Below are 27,600 nucleotides of genomic sequence, written 5' to 3'. Positions count from 1 at the left end.
GCTAACCTTATTTAAACAATAAATGCTACTTCAGTAAACGTAGGCCACAGTAGACGTTAAAATTGCTGCGAATAATTTCAGGGTGTTTTTGCAGGGGTTTCAAAGGAACAGGGACGTATTTTGGCAACTTTAAGATGAACGAGATAGGATATTCCAACTCCCCTTAACAGTACTCGGATATCAGAAAATGACAACACTGTTATTTTTTAAATTTGATGACCAATGTGCAGAGAAACTTTCCAGAATAAGAATATACATGGAATGGCGTGTTGATTTTAGCGCCGTAAGTGTCCGAGGACATATTCAGCTCACCAGCTCCAGGTCTTTTGATTTGGCACCCGTTGGCGACCTGCGCGTCGTGATGAGGATTGTTAATTGATAATGAAGACGACACATACACCCAGACCCCGGGTCAGCGAAATTAACCAATCGAACAGGAAATATAAAGTGGTAATATCTACCGTCATGGAAAATTGTATTACTTTATAGGAAAACGTTGAGAGATATGTATCCCAGACCAAATATCTCACGCTGAGTTTGGGAGGACCCCTGTGACCAAAGACCAGCATGCCAACCATTTAGCCATGGAGCCGGACAGAACATACATAATTTACGTACATTATCTTCCTCCCAAATCCATTTATGTAGATTTACCTTAAGTCAACTACTGATGAGTCCATACTCTCATGAATCTCCCTTTTCTTTTCCTCTAAAATTGATATTTTGCAAATGAAGGTACATTTATCTCTCAAAGATTTCCGATAAAGTCATACAATTTTCCATGACGGTAGATATTACCACTTTATATTTCCTGTAACAAAATGATCTGATTGTATTGAAAATATCCCAAGACAGTTATATAATTGCAATAAAATTATAGTATAAATGTTTTAAGGAAAATTTTCCATTATTCACGATTCTATACCAGTAAAAGGGATAGAGTGAAATTACGTGCATGTTATGATAGTTTGAATTGCGAAATTTAATACTGGTTAGTTACAAAATTGCTGAAAATATGAATCTAATTTTGCTTCCATAATCCTTGCTGGCGGGACCTAGTGTTTACAGTGCACTATGTCTTCTGGTATAGGCTAGAGCAATTTTGTTACTTTCATTGATCTGTATCTTATACTTGGCTTTGACAATATGAAAATGACTGAGGTATGAGCGATGCTAGTAATGCCATTCCTTATGCAGCCAGTTCCTGCTATGAATGGTGTGAAACTATTGCTCATAGGGTCGGTTGGTGCATGCATTTCAGTGGGCTTGGCAGACTTATATGTAATAGCAACTTCTGGCTCAGTGTGGAAAGCAACGGGAAACTACCGGTACCTTACTCCTCATTTCCCTAGTACGCCTCTTCAGTGATGCCTAGGCCATCTATGACAGCTGATGGTGGAGCCTTCGGGCTGATAACTAAACATACAACATACACAATCCAAAATTATCGGTAAATACGTTAGCATTTCTTGATCTAAAATAGATTTACTACTTACTTTAGGTCAATGATATTACCGACAAATGGCATTGCCGCAAAACAGCATAGCTTTGCCGAAAATCTTACCATTTTCATTACTGAAAAATTGCACATATTTTTACCGCAAAATATTAGAAATTACTACCTCAAATATAAAGTGTAGCCTACAACAGGTTACCTTCAAAACCGGCAGCGCAGCACACTGCTTGCCTCGATGAAACACTTACCCTAGAATGGGATAGGCTGGAACCGATGTGCAATTCTTTTTACGTACTCCAGTAACGGTAATTCACCACGTTGATATTTGTCCCACAATTCAGTAGCAACACGATGATTTTCACGGTCACGTCTACTTACTTTTATTTTATAAAGCTCAGATAAGTTTCACTTTGCAATTGCTTTAAAGCTTCCGTATACTTGTGGATAGAAGGATGGGGTTTATAAAATTATTGTTTCAAATGTCGATGAAACGACTCCACACAATTTGTAGCTCTGATTTCATCTATCGATATATGTATACTGGCCCATAAATTAGGGGAATATTTAGCGTCTTTACTTAACCTACATCGTTTTAAAGTACATAGCCTAGAGAAGAATGTAAATTACTCTGATCGGGAGCAATGCTTTGCAACTCTACGAAAGCATCCCCGACTGTGCTTGGAGGTAGAAATATTTTGCGGTAATGAAAAAGTACTATTTGCGGGAATGAAAATTAATGTTTGCGGAATTTCTTTTACGTTTTTGCAGATTTGCTATCCAGCCGATATAACACGCAGCTTGTAAACAGAATTTATTATCCGTCTGCAAGATTTCCCATAAAGCATTAGGAAAGTGAGAAAATTTACTTCAAAAGAACTGAAGTTTGAATAGGTTTCCATGTATAGATCCACTTAATGCAAAGCAATCAACAACACATTTTTTTTTAAAAGTGTACTCAAAACGGACTGATATGACGCCGTTGTTTGTAAATACACTTCCGCGGAAGGTAAGCTGCATGTTCGTTGTCAGTCATGTACTAGCTTTCCTTCATTCTTTAATCTCTAACAAGGATACGTACCGAACCTGGACCTGAAAACTCAGTAGATGAGGCCATACTATTATTATTATTATTATTATTATTATTATTATTATTATTATTATTATTATTATTATTATTATTATTTATTATTATTATTATTAATAATAATAATATTGTTATTACTATTATGGCTAGTTGACGGGGTTCAGAGGTAGCGCATGTTACTATCGACTTATTTTTTTAAGCTACTACTTACATGTGTACCCGATTTCGAGTTTCCGCTTACGCAGTTTGTACTCATTAAATCGGCTGACCGTGCAGCTCTCCGGTGCATCACACTCCCTTTCTCCAACAGGCCCTCTCACGGTGCAGTGTAATTTCCAGAGCAGTTTTCTTCCACAACTCAACTAAAATGTTGCGCTGAACTGCGCGTAGTCCTCTGACTCACTATTAAATGATGTACTCGAGAATGATTCGTGACTCACTCGTGATTGTCCCATGAGTGACTTGTGACTAGTTCGCAACTGACAGACTCTCCCCATGGGCGCCCGCAGGATCTTTTCTTGAATATAAAACCAATATAACGTCAGCAACATTAAATTGTTTACAGAAATTTCCAGTTATAACAGATGTTAGATGGCTTTCAGTAAGTTCAGTTTATGAAATAATCTGGTATGATATTAAACAATTAAACATCAACATTTTTAGAATTCCAGGGGGGGGGGCAAGTGCCCCCCCTTGCCCCCCCTTGCGGGCGCCCATGACTCTCCCGAATGTTGATATTTTTATAGGCTAGCGGAAGATTTTCGCAAATGGATACGCAGTTTCCACTTCCGAATTATTCTCGCCGCTTCTCCATTGTTGGCCAGCTTCCAGCATTTTTCCTAGTAGGTCGAAGAAATATTATTATTATTATTATTATTATTATTATTATTATTATTATTATTATTATTATTATTATTATTATTATTATTATTATTATTATTATTATTGTACCGGCTAGTACACCTCTACGCCGCACATTTGAATTTTTCGCCTTAAAGAACTCCTCTACAGGAGAAACACTGAACTTAATACTGGACCTACTTAAACATTTGCTCTGAAGATGTCACTGTGTGAATATCGAATTGTTTTTGTTTTCTATTTATCAAGAAGTTGGGACATTCTCTCATAGATGTCTCTACTAAAAACTATGATCATGCACCCTGGTGCGAAGTGAAGGAACTTTCTTGAAGATATTTCGTACTCATAAGTTTTCTTATTACTGAATTTCGTTCTTTCATTTGTGGGTTGGCAATATTAATCTTTTCTTTCCGCCAGTTTAGAAGTTAGCCAATCAATTATTTCTGTAATTAATTTTCAGCCAATCCCGTATGTCTTCTTCGATTTTGTGTGTAACTGTGTACTGTAGCCAAAAAAAAAGCCTGCGGGTGTATCTTAATTATTCATGAAAGGTCTCGAATCTTCCCCGAGGGTATAAAAACGGCTGATTTTCTTGTCTCTCGGCCACTTCATCAACATCTAACTTAGTGTATGGACGTGTAGCAGGAGGCGGGAAGCGCCTCTTTCTTCAGGCAGCAGTTCATCAGTAAGGTAATGGCCGCTTAACATCTTTATTTCTTGCTAGCTCAGCAGTTTAACCCGCGGGGAAGGTCCGAAACCTTTACCATGTAGCCCATCTCTATAAACATGTAAATTTCTTCCAGTTTATGTAAAAACTGCATATATCTGTAACTGTAGATCGGGGATAGAGAGTGCTTTACCCTCTCGAGCTCCCCTTCATTTTGTCTTGAGGTGACTACGTTTTGGTAACTGAGTTTCTACTCTTCCTTGATGCGTTAAATTTATTCATTATACGAGTCACCTCCATAGTTTGGGAATATCCCCTGTTTCATCGGCCTAGTGCCTCTTAGGTTTTAAGAAGTTTTATGTAGGAGTGGAAATTCACGCCTCCATTCAGTTTTGCATTTTGGGCCATTTACTTAACCTATTATTTTCTACTAAGGCCCAGTAGGCTGGGTACTAGATAACCCCGTTTCATTTCGTGTAAGTTCATGGCAATTTAGGGTAAAGCCTGGTATTGCCTTTAATAGGCTTGGAAAACTGAGAGCGGGTCAGCTCTTTTAAGTATTGGGAATGTGCCTCTAGGAGGCTTGACATGGCTAGGCGGGAGCAAGTGCTCCATGTTATTAGGGGATTTCTGCCCTTTGGTAAATATGTGTTTGTTAGCTGAGAGCTCAGATATTGTAAAACTTGGGGCTTGAAGCCCAGATTGTTAAATTGTCTCTAAATCTTGGATTTTCCTGGTCTTGTACCTGAGTGTCGGTTATTTGTTGACTTGTTGTTATTTGTTAAATTTTGAAATTCTATGTGAAAATTGTTAAGTTTTGCTATTTTCGAAAATATAACCTTTAATGAAATTTTAATGCATATCTCGGCTTTGTAATTAGACCCATTCACCCCGGCACCTTCTTTCATCTCTGCTGTTCCACAGAAAACTCGGAACAATTATTATTATTATTATTATTATTATTATTATTATTATTATTATTATTATTATTATTATTATTATTATTATTATTGTTTGTGACGTTTTTGACCAGCATTACGCATCTCGCGCTCTACAGCGTAAACATCCTTTGTTGACGGTCTTCCGCACTTCTATGAGGTTATATGGTATGCGTGCTATCAGCTGCGCTTCGAGTGGTCGATTGCTTATTTCCCTCGAGAGACTTTGGCCTGGACGATTGCTTCCTTTAACACCACTGTGTTACGTGATGTCTCGCTTACAAGGGAGTATCTATCGGAATTATACGATTCACTACGGGCCAATGATTGTGAAACAATTCTAGAAACCTCACTTACTTTACTCGTTCGATGGCAATTCCATTGGAGTGTGCTGTCATATTCTTCATGTACAATACCTGTAAACATTATCTCGAGTTGCAGGATGAAACAAGAATGTGGGATAAAGTTTTAGAAATGGTTTCCTCACATGGAGAAACAACAACAATAACAACAACAACAACAACAACAAAACACAACATTTACACTGGTACGAAAATGCTTATATACTGTGCTATCAATATAAAATATCATCTTAGCGAAGGTTTTTCTTCTATATTGATTTGATGCTGATAAATTGATAAGATATAATGTGCCTTATTTGTGTTGTCTCCATAAGTGACATATGGAGACACAAAGAGGTGGCTATTGGCACTGCGATCACAGTCACGCGATCAGTTTTACGCGACTTCTGATATCGTGAGCAGTCACGCTATCTCCAGTTTTACGCGACTTTTGATATCGTGAGCAGTCACGTGGTCTCCAGTTTTACGCAACTTTTGATATCGTGAGCAGTCACGCGATCTCCAGTTTTACGCGACTTTTGATATCGTGAGTAGGGTCATGCGATCTCCAGTTTTACGCGACTTTTGATATCGTGAGGAGAGCCACGCGATCTCCAGTTTTACGCGACTATTCATACCGTGAGTAGGGTCACGCGATCTCCAGTTTTACGCGACTATTGATATCGTGAGCAGTCACGCGATCTCCAGTTTTACGCGACTTTTGATATCGTGAGCAGTCACGCGAACTCCAGTTTTACGCGACTTTTGATATCGTAAACAGTCACGCGATATCCAGTTTTACGCGACTTTTGATATCGTGAGCAGTCACGCAATCTCAAGTTTTACGCAATTTTTGATATCGTGAGCAATCACGCGATCTCCAGTTTTAAGCAATTTTTGATATCGTGAGGACAGCCACGCGATCTCCAGTTTTACGCGACTATTCATACCGTGAGTAGGGTCACGCGATCTCCAGTTTTACGCGACTATTGATATCGTGAGCAGTCACGCGATCTCCAGTTTTACGCGACTTTTGATATCGTGAGCAGTCACGCGAACTCCAGTTTTACGCGACTTTTGATATCGTGAGCAGTCACGCGATCTCAAGTTTTACGCAATTTTTGATATCGTGAGCAATCACGCGATCTCCAGTTTTAAGCAATTTTTGATATCGTGAGCAGTCACGCGATCTCCAGTTTTACGCGACTATTGATATTGTGAGGACAGCCACGCGATCTCCAGTTTTACGCGACTTTTGATATCGTGAGCAGTCACGCGGTCTCCAGTTTTACGCAACTTTTGATATCGTGAGGACAGCCACGCGATCTCCAGTTTTACGCGACTTTTGATATCGTGAGTAGGGTCATGCGATCTCCAGTTTTACGCGATTTTTGATATCGTGAGGACAGCCACGCGATCTCCAGTTTTACGCGACTATTCATACCGTGAGTAGGGTCACGCGATCTCCAGTTTTACGCGACTATTCATACCGTGAGTAGGGTCACGCGATCTCCAGTTTTACGCGACTTTTGATATCGTGAGCAGTCACGCGAACTCCAGTTTTACGCGACTTTTGATATCGTAAACAGTCACGCGATCTCCAGTTTTACGCGACTATTGATATCGTGAGTAGGGTCACGCGATCTTCAGTTTTACGCGACTTTTGATATCGTGAGCAGTCACGCGATCTAAAGTTTTACGCAATTTTTTATATCGTGAGCAGTCACGCGATCTCCAGTTTTACGCGATGTTTAATATCGTGAGTAGGGTCACGCGATCTCCAGTTTCACCTGACTTTTAATATCGTGAGTAGGGTCACGCGATCTCCAGTTTTACGCGACTTTTAATGTCGTGAGCAGGGTCACGCGATCTCCAGTTTTACGCGACTTTCGATATCGTGAGGACAGCCACGAGATCTCCATTTATGTGTAATATCAAAATTCTGGGACGTGCGATTTTCCCCCATTATCCTGTGTGTTAACTACGACTGCTTTTGTGACAGAACAGTGTTGATTGCAAGACTCCGGCTCTCCCCTAAAGTGTTCCTGTCTCTAAGAAAATTTAAGCCGGGCTGAGTGGCTCAGACGGTTGAGGAGCTTGTTTTCTGACCCCATCTCGGCAGATTCAATCCTAGCTGAGTCCGGTGGTATTTGAAAGTGCCCAAGTACATCAATTTCGTGTCGGTAGATTTCCTGTCATGTAAAAGAATTCCTGCGAGACTAAATTCCGGCACCTCGACGTCTCCGAAAACCGTCAAAAATAAAGTAGTTAGTGGGACGTGAAGGCAATATTATATACACACATTCGTTTAGCCCCGTAAGGAGCACATGGAACCATTAAATAGCACTGGTACTCTTCTTGTTCTCCTTATCTTTCCAAAAACTTTCTCATCCTTTCACTATGGGCCTGCCGTCTTTCTTGTGTCCATGAGTTTTTGAGTTTCAAACTTTTCTCAGATGGACTCTTGGGTTCAAATTTATGGGTGTTGATCTTTTGTCTGTATGTATTTCTTGTGGTTGCAATTGGATCAACGTCGACTTCTGCGAGGTCCTTTCTGTGTATCCACTAGACAGCGAACTTTGTTTTGTCGGTTTCTTTTGATAAAAAGAATTATTATTATTATTATTATTATTATTATTATTATTATTATTATTATTATTATTATTATTATTACGAATGCTACAAACATTTTTTCCGTTGTCTTCTTTTACAAGTGAAGGCTTCTGAATCAAACTTTCATCAATGAAAGAGAGTATTACTCATTTCTGTCATCTTGTATAATTCTTACTAGTACATACGCCTGACTTCGACAGTCGAAATTACTTCTATAAAGTAATTGAAGATTCTAAACTGATTATTAATATATCTTATGAATAAAAGTTACTCTTTCAAGGTTTTGCACGGCTTTGGAATGGAATCAAAACAGATATTGTAGTATTTCCTCACCAGGCAAATGCTGGGGCTGTTCCTTAATTAAGGCCACGGCCACTTCCATCCCATTCCTAGGCCTTTCTTATGCCATCGTCGCCATAAGACCTATCTGTATCGATGCATCGTCAAGCAGCTAGAAAAAAAAAAGAGTTGTACTTTAACGTCGATGGATCTGCGTACTCTTGAGAAACCTGCATATAACTGCCCAAAACACTGGAGTGGAGACATTTGTCCCAACTTTAAAGTTTATCCTGCTGAATTATTCATTACGTCAGAAAAAAAACTAAATTTAGAGGACAGTGCCTTCATTTAAGAACGAATGGTATACCCGGATTCACGAGTGCTAAATCTTTCCTTGGAATAAAACAATTTCTTCCTGAGGCTGAGTCTTCTGAATTTCTGCATGAAAGATATTTTCGTTTAGCTTCCATAGATTCAATCTCGTCCCATTCGACAAACAAGCTTTATTAACTTCATTAACATCATCGCACACTGTGTAGTCAATGCTAATGTACGTTATTCACCTATCCAACTACTCAGAACGTACTTAATAGTAATATTATTTGCTTTACTTCTCACTAACTACTTTTATGGTTTTCGGAGACGCCGAGGTGCCGGAATTTAGTCCCGCAGGAGTTCTTTTACGTGCCAGTAAATCTACCGACACGAGGCTGACGTATTTGCGCACCTCCAAATACCAGCGGACTGAGTCAGGATCGAACCTGCCAAGTTGGGGTCAGAAGGCCAGCGCCTCAACCGTCTGAGCCACACAGCCCGGCTCAGAACCTACTGGTTGATGAAGTTAACTTGCTCGTTTCTAGGGCAAAAATTTGCTAGTTTAGATAGGTAGATAGATACTAGATCCTTAAACTTAGGTGAGATGTTGAAACGGGAACACCAAAGTAAGTTGTATCCCTCCTGGCAGTAGTATATGTCACATGTTTTAAATATTCTTATCAATTTCCATGGTAATGATATATCGCCAATGCGATCAATCTACTTTATTGGAGGGAGATTTAAAGAGAAAATTGCCGAGCAGAGCTGGAAAATATATTTTAAACCGATTTCCTTTCAGGAGAAGTGTGAGTGTGTGTACAGTTGAAAAAATTGTACTGGACTCTATACACAATGTTGATATCGTAACAGCAACGAGACCTCCAGTTACATACAGAATGTAATTTGAATTCTGGGGCGTGGTCATTTCATTTCCAGAATTGTCTCTGCCTCTGTGATTATCTATGCCTGTCCCACAATTTTCTATTCGATGAGATAGAAAATTGACACTTCCCATATTATATGATTGAAAATAAAAGTCCTCTGCGCACATACATGAAGGTCCTTGCCAGAAAGGAAAGCAAAGGCTTCCACTAGCCGTAACCTGGGCACTTACGGTGGGAGGTACACCCTTACGGGTGAAATATTTAAATTTTCCAAGTCATTTTTTAATTCACAGATACCTTCGTAGTTTATTTGAAAAATATTATCTCCAGCGCTGGTATTTCACATGTTTATTAATGTCACACTATCGCTTCCGGCAACTCTCCCTCTCCCCGCACTCGTGGTCTTCATTGCCGTATTCTTATTCTTCTTCTTATTATTATTATGGCGAGCTGACAGGGCCTATAGGTAGCGTAGTTTACTAAATAACCTCGTTTAAACCATACAGGGGCTCTTATATAAACTAAGATCGAACGCACGTTGTTTGTATTCTGCGCTACGACAGCTGCCTTAACCGAACTTTCGTCGCGTGCGGTCGCCCTGCTTTAAGCATGTATACAATCTTATATGAAATCTTACCTTATAAAAGATGCTGGAAGTGTCATCCTTCCTGGGTTATACACGCATTGTATCTGGTAACCACATTCTGGTTGACGCGAGTGAGTTCGGCCACTGTAATGTTTCTGATTCCATTCGTCATGTTTTTTACTTCAGTTCCTCCGATGAGTGAGGATTTGTTTGATACACTTTCTCTTTCAGTTTACTCCACAAGTAAAAATCACACACTGTTAGATTTGGAGAACGAGGGGGAAATAGACCAGCACTGATCACTCTGTCTGCAAACATTTCCGAGATTTTAAGAAGGGAATCTTCTGCTGTATGAGCAAGGGCTGAATCTTGTTGAAACCACCCACGCGATTCATCTTCTTCCATTAACTGATGGAAGAAGGGCGTCAAAATGCCATCTTCTTACCTCTCTGCATTTATTGGCGTATCTAAAAGAAAAGGCCCAATTATTATTCTTGCACTAACAGCACATCAAACACCAATCGCCCTATCGTGAAGAAGGACTTCATAATCACCTTTAGGATTTTCTGCACACCAGTAGCGAGAGTTACGTCTGTTTGCACGACCATTAAGATGGAACAAGAACTATTACATACGAAAATACGGTGTTGCAATGTTCACTGTCTCACCACGTTAACAGCTGAGATTCAGACTAACGACTGATGCTAGCCGGGTCGAATACGTGAGACTGTTTACAAGGTCAAGAACTATCGGAGAGTACAAACGCCGCTATGGCATGGGCTACAATGTTAAAAGTACCGCGAAGAATTTCGAAGTTATTTGGCAGATGTTTTAAAAAGGGAAAGGAACATATTTTGCAACTTTAATATGGATGATATACCAGGTATATGCATAAGTCCTTTCCGGTTTCACTAAGAGATGGCGCCAGCGAGCAGTATGCAGTATGAATTTGACACATACTATCTGCGCACTTTTTAGCGATAGATTTACACCCTAGTGCTGAATCGGTCGACTTCGGTTATCTTTCGAGATTCGTATTGGCAACCTATGAAACACAAACTAAGAATCGCTTATCATCGCTGTGCAACATCTGGCGTACACTTTAAGTACTCGTACTGTTGTTGTTTGCACAGCAAAGCCAAACTATAGAATTCATGCTAGGAACACGTTTCGCATCGGGAAATATTATATAGTATTATATATTGTGTGTGTGACACAGTTGTTGGCGTTAAGACAATAAAGGTTTAGAAAATTCATATCGACCGATCATATTATCGATTCAATTCAGATTTCATTTCCATTCTGTTGGCAGTATTTACCGGAACCGGCAGTGCTCCCTTCTTGCTCCTCACCGAGTACAAAAATCTATCACTAAAAAGTGCGCGTACAGTAGGGGGCCTACGTTAGTTTTTTTCGTCGAACATTAACCTACCCACACACACAAGTTGAGTCCGCCAAACACTAGCGTCTGTGTTGTATCGTTCAGTGATTATGTCGACGTTTGTGCTTAACAAAGAACATTTGCGGCACGTATTGTTTGCAGGTAGAAACATATGGTGAACACGCTCCATCGATTAGAACACGTCAGACAATTTAAACGTGGTGCGCTGTGGTGGTGGTATTGTGTATTCTGAACTCTTGAAGCCCGGCGAACCCGTTAATGTACAACGCTATCGCCAACAAATGATTCATTTAAATCACACGTTGATCGAAAGACGACCGGAATGGGCCAGAAGACATGGCAAAGTGATTTTGTTACACATCAATGTGCCGTCTCACACAGCAAAACCAGTGAAAGACACCTTGAAATCTCTTGGATGGGACATCCTTCTGTACCCGCCGTACTCGCCCGACCTGCAAGTTCCTTTACGTCGCGCCGACACAGATAGGTCTTATGGCGACGATGGGACAGGAAGGGTCTAGGAGTGGGAAGGAAGCGGTCGTGGCCTTTATTAAGGTACGGCCCCAGCATTTGCCTGGTGTGAAAATGGGAAACCACGGAAAACCATCTTCAGGGTGGCCGACAGTTGGGATCGAACCCACTATCTCCCGAATAATGGATATTGGCCGCAATTAAACTTAAGCGACTGCAGCTATCGAGCTCGCTGGCCCGACCTGTTGCCATCTGACTATCACCTCTGTGCATCAATGGAGCACATGCTTGCAGAGCAGCACTTCAGCAATTTCGAGGAAGTTGGGAAATGGCTCTACGAATGGTTTTCCGCAAAAGACAAGCAGTTTTCCTGGCATGGTATTCATAACTTACCTGAAAGATGGGCGAAGTGTTGTAGAAGCCGATGGCCAGTATTTTGAACAAGCAAAAAATGAATTTCCCTTGTAAATTAGGCTATGTGTTTTCTTTACAACTAAAACCGGCAAAAACTTATGCATACACCTGGCAGGGTATTCCAGCTCCTCTTAACGTTACTGGGACGTCAGAAAATGGCATCACGTGATTTTTAAGGTGGAAATCTCAACCCAGGATCGACCTTCAATCCTGTTTTACACGTAGGCCTACCTGTTGGATGTTTTATCCTCGTTATGCTATCAAATGAGTTCCGAAGAGGCGTATTCGCGCGAAGTTCTTGCTTGATGGCACTATATCTTCATGGTGTAACTTACAAAATGGTAGTACGATTTAGGTACCCTTACAAAATATGAATATTTCCCCTATAAGTCAGTAAATCTCAGCATTATTCGTACCATTAAGTTGTATTATCTGGAGGATATATTGATATAGTTGTGAATTTATATTAAGAAACGTTTAAAGCTAATATGATATTTTAGGATTTAAAAATGAATAACTCTAACACAACATGTCTTGTGTTGTTTATTTTAAATAATTATTAGCAGTTTCCCGCTGGCTCCGCCCGCAATGTGCAAAGTATGGTGTTGTTCGTTACCCTCCTCACGGATGTATTTGCAAAGTTCCGACTTAATGAAATAAAGCACATGATCTGCTGCGGTAATAGAATGTAATATTATGTCAACAAAACACTTGAAAATACATCACACAAAAAAATTGAATTAAACGTTCCTTGGAAGGACACTACGCGCTGAATTGTTGAAAAGTCCTTGAAAGATCTTCGTCATGGAGACAAATGTACTCATAACTTTTCTCAGAATCTACCAATTTAAGTAGTTATTACCTCAAAAGAAAGCGCTTGATCCACTGAGTGTTTTAGACCAAAACGAACTGCGTTCCTCAATTAGAACGAAAGATTTAATTGCTTCGATGAGAAAAAAAAATGTTGAAGAAATGGGACGTCAAATTGAATGTACACTTATAACTTTCCTCAGAATCAACCAATTTGAATAGTTAAGAGCTGAAAGGAAAGATCTTGATCCACTGAGTGTTCGTAGGTCAAAACGAACTCCGTACCTCAATTAGAGCCAAAGATATGATAGCTTCAAACAGACAAAAAATTGAAAAAATCCAATAATCTGAGGAAGGCGAAAGTTAAGTGATTTATAGTGCCTGATGACAAATCTGTGCATGAATACCTTTCAGTTAAAAGAATGAAGGAAATCGACCGGATAGAATGGCCGTACTGACTGACTTTAGTTTTCATCAATTTTTTTAATATATAGATAATTATGTACAAACGTGCAACAAATGCCAATATACCAAACGTTGATATCGTATGGTGCATACAGTCTTGAAATAAGGGTTAAGAGGTGATATGTAATGTAAGATTAAAATAAGTATTCTGAGATGTCAGGCATTATTATACCAGGCAATACCAGGTTGCCCGACCGCACCTTGTGGTCAAGTTTTATATAACCCGTCACTTTTACAACAATTCTGAGAAAGATAAGTCCCTCTCCCTTATATGCGGTAATATTACGAGATGTCTTGTTACGGGCTAGAAGACAGAAGGAATCGTGAGCGCCACTATTAATTTGTGAGTTCCAGGGAAAAGTGCCTTAAGCCATTGCCGATGATTGCTGACATGCCTTTAGTTATACCTTTTTCTCTATCCGAGACGACATAAAAATTATATCATAATTTCCGGTGAATATTTCGCGGTCTTTATATTAACCTCGATTTATATCACTTCTCACGGCAAGATATGACCCAAAGTAACTGAAACACAAAATAAACCGTATTTGGTCAAATATGGACTTATAATATCACTCTTCTCTGGGACTCACGAATTCTTTATGAGTACCCCGAATGAACCCGTAAAGCGAGCACAGATACGAATAACACGAACGTTACAACAGGAGGTGCAGATACAGACCAGGAAGAGGTATTGTATAGGCTAGGAACTGCCATTGGTATGCCAAGCCTCGCAATAGCTCACTTGGCAGGTGCGCGCTCGGGGTGTGATAGAGGACAGGGCTTGAGGGTACGCCGGTTAGAATCCCACGCAAGTAAGGTTGTATACTTTCCACAGACTGATTTGGTTATGGGATCCTGAAAGGACAGTTGGTATCGCCGCACTGAATCTCGAATGCGCTGGTGCGGTGGGTTGATTCATTTAGCCTATCAATGCTAATGGAGGGCATTTTATATACGAAATAATTTTATCCCGCTGGTATATTCTGTTTCTGTGTGTTTCCTACGATTAATGTAGTATGTAAAGTTGTATAAAATGAATTCGAATATGGAAATAAGGTGTTTCCGGACTCGTGCCTATATAACGTATGTTCTTCTGCGTGTGAGAAATGTGTTCTGAAAGTTACACTTTGTGTACAGTATTTGTAAGTGATCAAGTAATGCAAGTAATGCTATGGGCAGTGGGCACTGGATGTACCTAAGAGCACGACCATATAGCTCTTTATATCAAAATATATTTGCGATTTTTCTGTTCGGCCAGTGATCACTTTTTGGCCGTGAGTACCATTTTATTTCGGATTTGAGTATCATGAGTTCCAATACTGTTCCTCGAAGTGTCATACTCGTTGTCGTGCGGGCCGTTGGTATGAACATAGCTCTCAATATCATCGTAATTGGAGAATACTAAATTAGAAATGTTTTAATATCGTCTGTAATTTCATTTGCTATTTCAGCATGTTTTGTCGGTTTATGTGATTTTCTCTCTCTCTCTCTCTCTCTCACACACACACACACACACACACACACACACACACACACAAACACGGTGTGTCTGGAAAAAGTTCCAATATTTTCAGAGCAGGCAGCATGCAATGAACGAAGAATATTGTCCTATAATAATAATAATAATAATAATAATAATAATAATAATAATAATAATAATAATAATAATAATAATAATAATAATAATAATAATAATAATAATAATAATAGTATGGCCTCAGCTACCGTGAGCAGACATTTCGACTTGACGCCATCTGGCTGTCTGCTGGTCACGAACCCAATACCTGCTTATGTCTTTTCGGTTGTTCGTCTCCGTTCAGCCCTTTCGTCACTATCATTTTTCTCAAGAGATCTCTGTCAAAGGCGTCTTCGGGCTTGATTTGTAATTTTTCAAGGTTTTCTTGGACCTCGAACCGGCTCTCAGATCCAGGTAAAAATCCCTGACCTGGCCGAAAAGCGAACCGGCGGCCTCCTGATAAGAGGCACACACGCTAACCCTACACCGCGGTGTCGGCTTGAAGTTATTTTCTGACGATGCAAATAAAGTCTATCCTTATTGTTCGTAAGGGATACAGTATTTTTTTCCATGTAGAGAGAAAAGCCGGCTCCGCGACGTAGGGGTAGCGAGCCTACCTCCCACCCGAAGGCTCCGCGTTCGATTCCCGGCCAGGTCAGGGATTTTTACCTGGATCTGAGGGCTGGTTCGAAGTCCACTCAGCCTACATGATTAAAATTGAGGAGCTGTCTGACGGTGAGATGGCGGCCCTGGTTGAGGAAGCCAAGAATAACGGACAAGGGGATTCATCTTGCTGACCACATGTCACCTCATAATCTGCAGGCTTTCGGGCTGAGCAGCGGTCGCTTGGTAGGCCATGGACCTTCGGGGCTGTTGCACCATGGGGTTTGGTTTCATATAGAGAGAGAAGCCACATGGTACAGCTGCCCTAGCACAAGGTCCCGCTTTCGGTATGGGCGGTGGAATAACACCTTTGGTATCCCCTGCCTGTCGTAAGAGGTGACTTTAAGGGGCCTCAGGAGCTCTTAACTTGGGAGCGTAGGTTGCCATCGCCTGGGCCCTTAGCATTGCTTCCACTTACTTGTGCCAGGCTCCTCACTTCAATCTATTCTATCCGACCTCTTTTGGTCAAGTCCTGTTCGCTACTAACACAGTAGGTCACGAGGCCTAAAGAGTCCTTCATTTTCAACGCTCTTCATAGCCTTTGCCTTTCTAGGGCCGATACCTTTATTTTACGAAGTTTCGGACCCCTTCCATTTTTCACTCTGATAGTCTTATTAGAGGATGGTTGCCCAGTTGTACTTCGTCTTAAAACAAATCACCACCACCACCACCCTAGAACAAGGGGGTGCCGTACGGTAACAACATCCACGTGATAGTGATGTATTTTAGTGCAATTCAAATGTTCATACACCATTTATAGGATAAAATGAGGTGATATATTTTTAATTCTAAAATTCCTCTATTGCACAGCTGTTCCCGACGAGGAATACTAAATTTTTCTCTGCATATAGCGTATAAATTGTTATTTATTATTGACAATGAATTTACTAAAATCATACAGTGTACATGTACAGTATTTGTTTATTATCACATTACTCTTTCTGCCTGAACGATTCAAATATATTTAAATTTAGATAAATAAATTGGCCTGCACGTACTGAGGAATAATTAATGTGAAGCAAGCTTATATTTGTTTTCAGATTACCAAGATCGCTCGGATGGTTCATGACACTAAACATCTAGACTTTCAGATCGTGGCTGGCTCCACAGGATTTCTACTTCCAGCGCTTCTCGTCGGTAAGTATTGCTATAATAATTATAATAATTTCGTGTGGCTATTTCTAACCGAGTGCAGCCCTTGTAAGGCAGACCCTCCGATGGGGGTGGGCGGCATCTGCCATGTGTAGGTAACTGCATGATATTGTGGTGGAGTATAGTGTTATGTGTGGTGTGTGAGTTGCAGGGATGTTAGGGTCAGCACAAATACCCAGCCCCCGGGCCGTTGGAATTAACCAATGAAGGTTAAAATCCCCGACCAGGCTGGGAATCGAACCCGGGACCCTCTGAACTGAAGGCCAGTACGCTGACCATTCAGCCAACAAGTCGGACGCTATAATAAGTAACAGAACTAGGAATGGAGAGACACAAGGCGAAATCGTGTGAAAGGAGAGTCTCGTTAACATGACGACACTCATGTTGCTAGGGCGCTGTAATTTTAAGACCGAATTTTTCACGCATGTTGGACGTCGTATCATGTTAATGGTGGTCCGGAAAGAATCCAGGATATTACACAAATTTATAATTTACTATTGGTTGATTTCTGGCCGAGATGTAGCTTTCCTACGAATTCTAGATGACATTGAAAACATCGGGGTATCTTAAAAAGAACGTCCCGATCTTGTTAGTATTTCAGTAATTTTTCTCGATGCCTGATGCTCCCCTAAATTTACATGTACTGCGGTTCTTACTACTAATTAACGATTGAATCAAGTGCACGGTGACTTGATGGAGTGCATTGTGAGGTTAAGTGTGGATTTTTATGTTTATGTTGTTATCTTTCTAACGGGTGAGAATATATCGTATGTTTACAGAGCGAAATTGAATGAAAGCGAATTACAAATGACGCGTAAGGAACTATATTTAATTTCTGATAAATGTAAGGGGTATTTAGACTTTCGTTTTACATCGATGGAAGTCAACAGTGAAGAGAGACTGCTGTGTGAACTGTAGGCAAAATACTTGACACAGTAGGCCTATAACATTACTAGTCTGTAGTTCTAAATTAGCGTTTCTTTTAACAATTTGCTTTACATCGCACACACACAGATAGGTCTTATAGTGACGATGGGTTGTTAGTGGGAAGGAAGCAGGCTTGGCCTTAATTTAAGGTAAAGTCTCAGCATTTACCTGGTGTGAAAATGGGGAAACTACGGAAAACCATCTTCAGAGCTGCCTACAATGCATTTCGAACCCACTATCCTTAGGATGCAAACTCACAGCTGCGCTACTCTAACCGCACGACCAACTCACCCGGTTCCTAATTAAGTAAACGTTGGTAAATTTCAGATACATTTTATATTAAAGTAGGAAAATATCAAATATTTATGAAACAATACCACGTATTACAAAAATGTTGTTGAACTATTAAAGTTATTAAAACTATTACAATTCTTTAACTTCTCTAACCTACATAACTTTTGAAGTAGTGAACAGTACTATTGCGTCTGGAAAATTTCGAAACTTAACTGTTTTTAAACATCCACAATTTTGGAAACATTTACGCAATATCTTAGAATTATATTAATTAAAGTCATATTAAGTACCTTCAAAAATTTCCTGCAAACTGGACTAAAATTACAGAAAAGATGTGTCAGTATAGTTTTTCAAAAAAAAAAAATGAAAATGATGCAATTTCTTCTCGCTTATCCATATATACAATTGTACGGTACCCGCTGTCAGCAATTAACCATATATTTACTGTCATTTATAATCGTACATTTTTTCAATTACTTGGAAAATGCGACAGTGGATTTGAACTCCGCCGGTCGCCAACGAAAAGAGAGGTTAATGTTATATATATATATTTTTTTTTTTTTGCTAGTTGCTTTACGTCGCACCGACACAGACAGGTCTTATGGCGACGATGGGACAGGAAAGGCTTAGGAATGGGAAGGAAGCGGCCGTGGCCTTAATTAAGGTACAGCCCCAGCATTTGAATGGTGTGAAAATGGAAAACCACGGAAAACCATCTTCAGGGCTGCCGACAGTAGGGTTCGAACCCACTATCTCCCGGATGCGAGCTCAAAGCTGCGCGATCCCAACCGCACGGCCAACTCGCCCGGTGGGGGGGGGGGGATTAACCCATTAGTGCATATGATCCGAAAAATCGGATCTTGGTATTTCAGGCTTTAAATTTCATAATTGTGTGGTTTTCTTTTCTTTCCACTTTCATATCTGTTCAGTAATTCCTTCTGAACAAGTCAGTACCATTAGTTAGTGCGTGCAGTTGGCCAGACTGATACAGTATTCATTAGAAGACAACATGGCGTCTCGGAGGAGCACTGTTCACAGCATGTGGTAAGTATTTTGCAAAAATATCACTTATTTATAACATATCTGATCTCTTATTTGTTGTATAAGTATTGTTGAGAATCCATGCTTTTGTTTGATATGTATTTTAGACAAGTACGTTCATATGTTTTGGAAATAACGTGATTTATTTTCGTGGATCCGAAAAATCGGATCACATGCAAAGCAGTCTTACATTGTTCTCCTTATACAATACCAACTAAATTTTGTAATTGTTGTAGGATGTTTCTGATCTCAACATAATGAGTACAATATTTGTTTCTAATTTTGTTTCAGCCTCCCTGTGGCCCAGATAATCGAAATGCTTGAGGAAGAGGACGAGGAAGACAGTGATGACACTGAGAATGTAATATACGCTGCAGTTCCAGCTGAGGGTAGGGAGACAGACATTGACAGTGATAAAACAGATGACGAACATGAAGGTAACCTTAACCACCTTGGTTGGAGGATGATGATTAGCTCGTGTGAAATACAGACTAATGACACAGACTTTGAAGAAACCGAAAATTCTCTCGGACTTACACCAGAACCTATCGCGTCTGGTTCAAAAGTTGTTCAAGTATCTGAAATAGATGAAAATGGTGGACTCCCGCGAAAGAAGAAACGTGTTCCGGTGAGGGAAAAACAAAATTTTACGTGGAGGAAATCAGATCCTCATCCTGTCTTGAAAACTCAGTGTGAACCAATACCTGTGTCTGAGACTGCAGAAACATGCCAAACACCATTGCAGTTTTTTCAGTTTTTTTTTTGTTTTTCAAAGAATTTGGTACAGAAAATTGTAGAGGAAAGCAATAAATATGCAGCTCAGAAAAATTTTATTCTCTGCCTAACAGAGTCGGAATTTTGGGTACTGATAGGAGGCCTGCTTTTATCAGGGTATGCTAAATATCCCAACAGAAGGATGTACTGGTCAGCAGATGAAGATGTTCCCAAGCTTTTAGCCAACAGCATCCGCTGTAATAGATTTGAAAGTATTTTGCACTACCTGCATTTCAATGATAATGACAACATTGACCCGAACGATCGTCTGTACAAGTTGAGACCTATCATCGATATACTGAACGAAAATTTCAGGAGCCATGGTGGACTTGAAGAGCACTTGTCTATAGACGAAAGTATGATTCCATCCTATGGGAAACATTATGCTAAGCAATATATAAGAGGTAAGCCAATAAGATTTGGATTCAAGAACTGGGCTCTTTGTTCTTCAACTGGTTATATGGTGTCCTTCAAAATTTATACAGGGAAGGAAGAAAATGATGAGAAGCAGTTTGGCTTAGGTGGTGATACTGTTATCTCACTAATAAAACCTGTAGAGGTACCCCCACACAAAGGGTTCAAGCTATACTTTGATAACTATTTCACGTCAATAAAATTGCTCAAACACCTGTCTGATGAAGGTTACTGTGCAATGGGAACTATTCGAGAAGGCCGTACTGAGAAATGCCCTCTCATCAGCACAGCAGAAATGAAGAAACTGCCGCGTGGATCCAGCGATTTCCGCTCTTCGGGTGAAATACTTGCCGTCAGGTGGAAGGATAACAATGTTGTTACCATAGCAACAAACCACGGTGAAAATAGAGAAGGAACCTGCTCTAGATGGTTCAAGGAAAAGAAAGGAAAGGTGACAATCAAGCAGCCTACACTTTTTGGCTCCTATAATAAAGGAATGGGGGATGTAGATCTAATGGATCAGTTAGTGGCGACAAAGAACCAGAATACGTCAAAAAAGTGGTACTGGCCCATCTTTGTTTACTTACTGGACGTTTGTATTGTCAATGCATGGCTGATAATGCGTAAAGTCTTGCCGGATGATGATAAATCGCAAAGTCTCCTGAAGTATCGAAGGGATGTATGCGTTAGTTTGCTGAAGACGCATGGAACTGTTTCTAGAAGGGGAAAACAACCGTGTGATCCCAACATAGATAGTCGCTTCGACAGAAGGAACCACTGGATTATTCCCGTGAGCACGGAAAAGAAATGTCGCCAGTATTCAGGTAAAGCAAAATTCATGTGCGACAAATGTGATGTAGGCCTGCACCCGAAATGTTTCAAGGCCTACCATTCATACTAGGAAAACAGTGGTGGTATTATGACTTAGGCGAAGAACTCTACAAAAGTGTGATAGAAGTACAGAATTTTGAGCAAAAAAATATAGTTTGTATCAACATTTGAGCATGTTTTTTGTATGTGAGTGTATATGTAACTGATATTCTGACAAAATCAACAATAAAGAAACTATCGTTGTGTTGTACTGGTCTTCTATTATTGAGTCTTCTCTTCCTCTCCCTCTTCCACAGTGTATTTTATCCTTGCATGTGATCCGATTTTTCGGATCGCACCTCCCTACCAAAGTACGCAATATCCCGTGTTCTATGCATAATATATATTTAATGTACTTACATATGGTTAGGAAAACACAAAAAAATTAACTAAAATGCAACCAGGAAACTTCATGCACTAATGGGTTAATGAAGCAATGGCTCGATACACAGCGTGACGATATATCTTTGGTTGGATTTGCTCTAATAACAAACGAACAAGTCTTATTCTAGCGCAGAGTGAGCGCTAGCAGGATAATAATAATAATAATAATAATAATAATAATAATAATAATAATAATAATAATAATAATAATAATAATTGTTACGGAGTTATCCGTGGAAGTCAGAGGTGAAAGAAGGTGCGGGCTGGAATGGGTCTAACTATAAGTCCGAAAGATGAATTTAAAATTTAAATAAAAGTTATATTTTCAATAGACAACAAGAGTTAACAAAAGTTTACATAGAATTTGAAAACTTAACAAGTCAATCAGGTACAAGACCAGAAAAGCAAGGATTTAGAGACAAATTAATGATCTGGGCTTCAAGCCCCACCTTTTACAATCTCTGAGCTCTCAGCTCACAACAACCAAATACCAAGGGGCAGAAAACCCCTAATTACCTGGAGCTCTTAGTAATACCAGAAAGAGCGGACACGCTTTCCATTTTACGAGCCTATCAAAGGCCACAACAAACTTCACTTCTATCTGCCCTCAAGGCACACAAGGAAACAGGGGTATTTAACACCCAACCTACAGGGCGTTCGCATGAAGAAAACAAAACATCAGGTTAAGTTACTGGCCCAAAGTACAGAAAGCACTGGAGGCGTGAACTTGCACTCCTAAATACACATTTTAAAACTTACGCGGCTCTAGGCCGATTGTCTTTTACATAGACAGAAGAGGAATTTACATTTAAAGGTGGTAGGTTACATATTAAAGGTTTCGAATCCTCCCCGAGAGGGAGCTAGCAAGAAATAAAGATGTTAAAAGGCCATTATCTTGTTGAAGAACTGCTGTCTGAAGAACGAGGCGCTTTCCGCCCCCTGCTACATATTCACACACTGAGTTAGATGTTATAGGAGTGGCCCTGAGACAAGAAAGTCAGCAGTTTTTATACCCTCGTGGAAAATTCGAGACCTTTCAGGAATGAGTAGACACACCCACAGACGTTTGTTGGTTACAGTACACAGTTACACACCGGGTTGGGGAAGAAAGCCCCGATTGGACGAAAATTAAATAAAGAAATTCGGGATTGGCTAATTTCAAAACTGGCGGAAAGAAAGGATTAATATTGCCAACCCTCCATTGACAGAACGAAATTTAGTAAAGACCAAACTTATGAATACAAAATTTCTTCAGGAGAGTACATTCCATTACACCAGAGTGTATTACCATAGTTTTTGGTAGATACATCTGTTAGAGAATGTCCACACTTCTTGATCAATGAAAAACAAGAGCAAATCAAAATCACTCAGTGACATCTCCTGATTAACCGTAGAATTAGTTCAGTTATAAAGTTCCGGGTTTCTCCAGTAGAGAAGTTTCAATTGGCGCAAGATTTGAAATTGCTTCGTAGAGGTGTACCGCCCGGTACAACAACAACAACAACAATAATAATAATAATAATAATAATAATAATAATAATAATAATAATAATAATAATAATAATAATAATAATTATAATAACCGCCTCTATGGTGTAGTGGTTAGTGTGATTAGCTGCTGCCCCCGGAGGTCCGCGTTCGCCACGTAATTTGAAAAGTGGTATGAGAGCTGGAACGGGGTTCACTCAGCCTCGGAAGGTCAAATGAGTAGAGGTGGGTTCGATTCCCACCTCATCCATCCTCGAAGTGGTGTTCCGTTGTTTCCCAATTATCTTCCAGTTAAATGTCGGCATGGTACTTAACTTAAGGCCACGGCCGCTTCCTTCCCTCATTATTGCCTATCCCATCCAATCTTCCCACCCCCACAAGGTACCTGTTCAGCATAGCAGGTGAGGCCAGCTGTCGAGGTACTGGTCCTCCTCCCCCAGTTGTATACCCCACCCAAAGTCTCATGCTCTGGGACACTGCCCTTGAGGCGATAGAGGTGGGATCCCTCACTGAGTCTGAGATAAAATCCAACCCTAGAGGGTAAACGGATTAAGTAAGGAAGAAAGAAAGAATAATAATAAAAACAATAATAATAATAATAATAATAATAATAATAATAATAAAGTACACTGACCCGATGTGCATCATCTGGTAAGGGTACCAGCTCAGGGTTACGAGTGAAGACCTCAACGGCAGTGAAGGCGGAGATGAAGATCATTGGTATGGCTCAACTGGCGGAAGAGGCATCCTTGCCTTTTGGGATAGTAATAAAAAGCCTGATTAAAATCCAGGTGCGTCTGAGTGGTATCCACCGGCTTCCTGGCCCGCGTCTGACACCCTGTGAGCGCGGCGGCAATACCAAGCTATAGGAACTAACAATCCCTCGTTCTAAACTTCCAGCATCTCCTGTTACTAACCCATTCACCCGTCGTATTGAGACAGAAACCAGGCTTTCGGATTCTAGGGAGCCTGGACGACCACAAAAACATGGGGGAGAGTCGGAGCTCTCTGGTAAACTGTCCCACAAAAACCCCACATACATTGGTACATTCAGTATCAAAACTTTGATTCAACCAGGAAAATTACTAAATTTAGTCACAGAACTTGATCGGCATCAAATTCTTATCCTTGCCCTGCAGGAAACTCGATTTACTGATGATGCCACCTTGGATTATGGAACCATCGTATATTCAAGAGTAAAACAGATCAAAAGATTCTAAATATGACCCCTTTATTTTGTATGAGCTTTGTAGTACTTAGACGTATACTGCACTCGATCCAAGAAGTTAACTTCATCAACAATCGCCTAATGACAATGAGGATTCAGTGTGCCAATAAAACATACACATTAATAAATACACACGTCCTTACAAATATAGACAACAAGAGGAACTCCCAAAACGAAGACAAATTTTGGAACAAACTTGAAAAGGTAATGTCAAAAATTCCAAAGGATGACGGCAAAATTCTCTTAGGTGATTTCAATGGAAAAAAAAAAAAAAAAAATGGCCGAGAAAGAGAACATAGGAAAGCCGACGGACTCTACCCGGCGCACAAATTTACCAACAAAAACGGTTCAAGCCTCCTTGAACTATGTCAACAGTGCAACGTTAAAATCAAGTCCACATCCCTCAGGAAACATCCCAAGAAAAAACCTGAAGGTCCCTCATTGAATCCAATGGCGAATTTCAGATTGATAATGTAGCTACCGCATATCGACTATATAAAGTGGTACACGATGTACAAGTGAGAAGAGGAGCAATCATCGACTCTGATCACTATCTGATAAGAGTTAAAGTAAAATTTACTCCAATAAAATACCACCCCATGAAAATCCAACAACAGAAATTTGACATAAAAAGGATTCCTGTTACCGATCTGAAAGAAGCATGGGAAAATCAACCAGCGAAAACATGGGAAGAATTCCACATCAAAATCATACAGAAGGCACGAGAAATGGTACCCTTGAAAATGAATACAAAACACCCCTGGCGGAACTCAACATGCGACCAAGCCCTAGAGATAAGAAAATCTGCATTTCAGAAATACAACAATAGAAAATCCCAGAAAACTCAACAAGAATTTTATGAGACCAGAAAACAAGTATCCAAAACCATCAGGCAAGAAAAAAGAAAGCACCTGAACGAACAACTACTCAAATGAAGAAAACATTAGAAACCACAACACAAGGGATTTCTACAGAAGGTTCACAGAAAAAACCGATGATACATTCCACAGACCTTATGTTTCAGGAAATAAGACGGAAAATTGGCGCTTACTAATAAAGAAAACTGTCAAGGAATTGCACGAACACTTCTCAGAACTTCTTAACTGCCCCGAACCCACTTAAATATTTCTTGAAGAAGCATCCAGTTTGACTCAACTCCACCTCCACCTCCACTTCCACCTCCACCAAACCAGAAAGAAATCCAGAGCCATATTAAACGACTAAAGAACAATAGAATCTCAGGAAGAGACGAGATTGTTGCAGAATTCCTTAGTAATCTTGGTCCAAATTCACTCAAAGAACATACGGAAATCATACAGAAAACCTGGAAAAGCGAAAAATTCCCCGAAGACTGGAAATGTGCCTCTATTCACCCACTTCAGAAAAAAGGAGACAAAACTGATGTCAACAACTATAGGGGAATCTCCCTCCTTGAAGGGCTACAAAATTTTCTCTGCATGGCTGTTGAAAAGATTACAATAAAAACTCGAGCATGAGATTGGTGAATATCAAGCCGTCACAGATCGTGCACTAAACAGATCTACAAGCTCAAAACCGCTCTAAAATTTAGGGCCCTCAGAAAGCCCCCAATAATCAATCTCTGTTCAGGATCTGAAAGAACAGGGACTATACTCTAAAACGCTAAACATGACCAAGAGGCCCTCACTGACGCGAAGTCAAGAGTGAAATTCATGGGGAAAATCTCAGACAAATTGCTGTTAAAAACTGGTGTCCGGCAAGGAGATGTATTGTCACCCCTTCTCTTGAACCTCTTCCTAGATAAGGTGATGAGGGAACGGGAAAAAGAACTGAAAGCGCAAAATGGCTGGAACCCAGTAAACATTGGTACAAAAAGATAAAAAAAGCTTGAAATTCCGCGTTTAGTCTTCGCGGATGACCTGGCCTTTTTGTCCACTGATGAAGTCACAGCGATAAAGCAAGTGGAAATTCTCCAAGAATGTGCCAAAACGATCGGACTTCATATCTCCTTCCAGAAAACTGATCTTTTTCTGTTCAAATCTAAACATCCATAAAATACGGACAAATCAACAGAGTCCCTCACTTCAAATACCTGGGTGAAATCCTCGAACCAACCGGACAAGTCAAAATAGCCCAAACCAACCGTGACCAAAAACTCAGAAGAGCATATGGGAGAACAAGAGAAATCTAAAATAACGTACATCTCTCCACGTCAAGATTAAACATGACAATATTGTAATCAAACCTGAGGCTTTATATGCAGGGGAAACTCTTAACGATTTATAAAAAGGGCGAGCTCGAAAATATCCTAAAAGAAGAGCGAAAAATCATGAGGAAAATTTTAAGATCAAGACAAACGAAAGAAGGGCACCGCATCCAATCTCGGAAATCCACAGCAAATTGATCTAATATCACGGCAGACCTCAGGAAAAGAAGGCTAAAATTTTATGGACATATTAACAGGCTTGCAGAAACCAGACTAAGCCACCAAATTCTTGAGAGAGTTGGTAAACTGAAGAATTTCCCTTGGACACAACAAACAAAAGCGGACATGAAGAACGCACACATTCTACCTAAGAAAATTTTGAATCGAAATTGGGAGGTACTCCAGAGAATGAAGTACCAAAAAGAGCAGGTGCCAAGTGGACGGAAGAAAGGAAGAGGATCTTTAGTGAACAGATGAAAGCATCCTGGATCCTCCGCAAACGAAATCATAAATAAAGCTTCGTGTGTTCCGAATGGGACCATTCACGCATAATAATAATAATAATAATAATAATAATAATAATAATAATAATAATAATAATAATAATAATAATAATTGTACAGGGCGGTACACCTCCACGCCGCTAATTTAAAATGTGCGCCAATTGAAACTCCTCTGCTGGAGGAAGTCTGAACTTTATTGATGGTATTAATTTTCAAGTTTCTCAGACGATGTCACTACGTGGAAAATTTGGAGTTTTTGAACTATGTCATTTTCGACGTATTTTTGTTTTGCTTGTAGTAAGAAGTGTGAACTTTCTCTTCTAGAGGACACTACTGAAGATCAACAATAGTGCACCCTAGTGCGGAGTGAAAGAACTGTTTTTTTTTTTTTTTTTGGAGAAATTTTTATTTCAAAAGTTTGTTTCTTGTTAAATTTCTTTCTGTTATTGCTTAAGTTGGCTGTATACCCCTCTCTTTCCCCTTGTTTTGTATTTAGCCTATCCCGAATTTCTTTAATTTATTTCTGACCAATTGAATGTAGCTTCCCCCAACTGGAATATGTTGCGGTATCCTAC

General features: G+C 39.9%; 1 protein-coding gene across 1 annotated transcript in view; it reads left to right on the top strand.

The window, feature by feature from the left end:
• LOC136876896 (4-hydroxy-2-oxoglutarate aldolase, mitochondrial) overlaps window positions 1–27,600 on the top strand; it is a 281,174-nt gene that overhangs the window by 217,526 nt on the left and 36,048 nt on the right. The window contains exon 5 of the mRNA XM_068228481.1: window positions 16,806–16,902. Within this exon, the coding sequence (XP_068084582.1) occupies window positions 16,806–16,902 (97 nt within the window). The remainder of the gene's footprint in view (window positions 1–16,805; window positions 16,903–27,600) is intronic.

Source organism: Anabrus simplex, chromosome 7, assembly GCF_040414725.1.
Source record: "Anabrus simplex isolate iqAnaSimp1 chromosome 7, ASM4041472v1, whole genome shotgun sequence".
NCBI lineage: Eukaryota > Metazoa > Arthropoda > Insecta > Orthoptera > Tettigoniidae > Anabrus > Anabrus simplex.
This window is presented reverse-complemented; position numbering and strand designations above follow the sequence as displayed.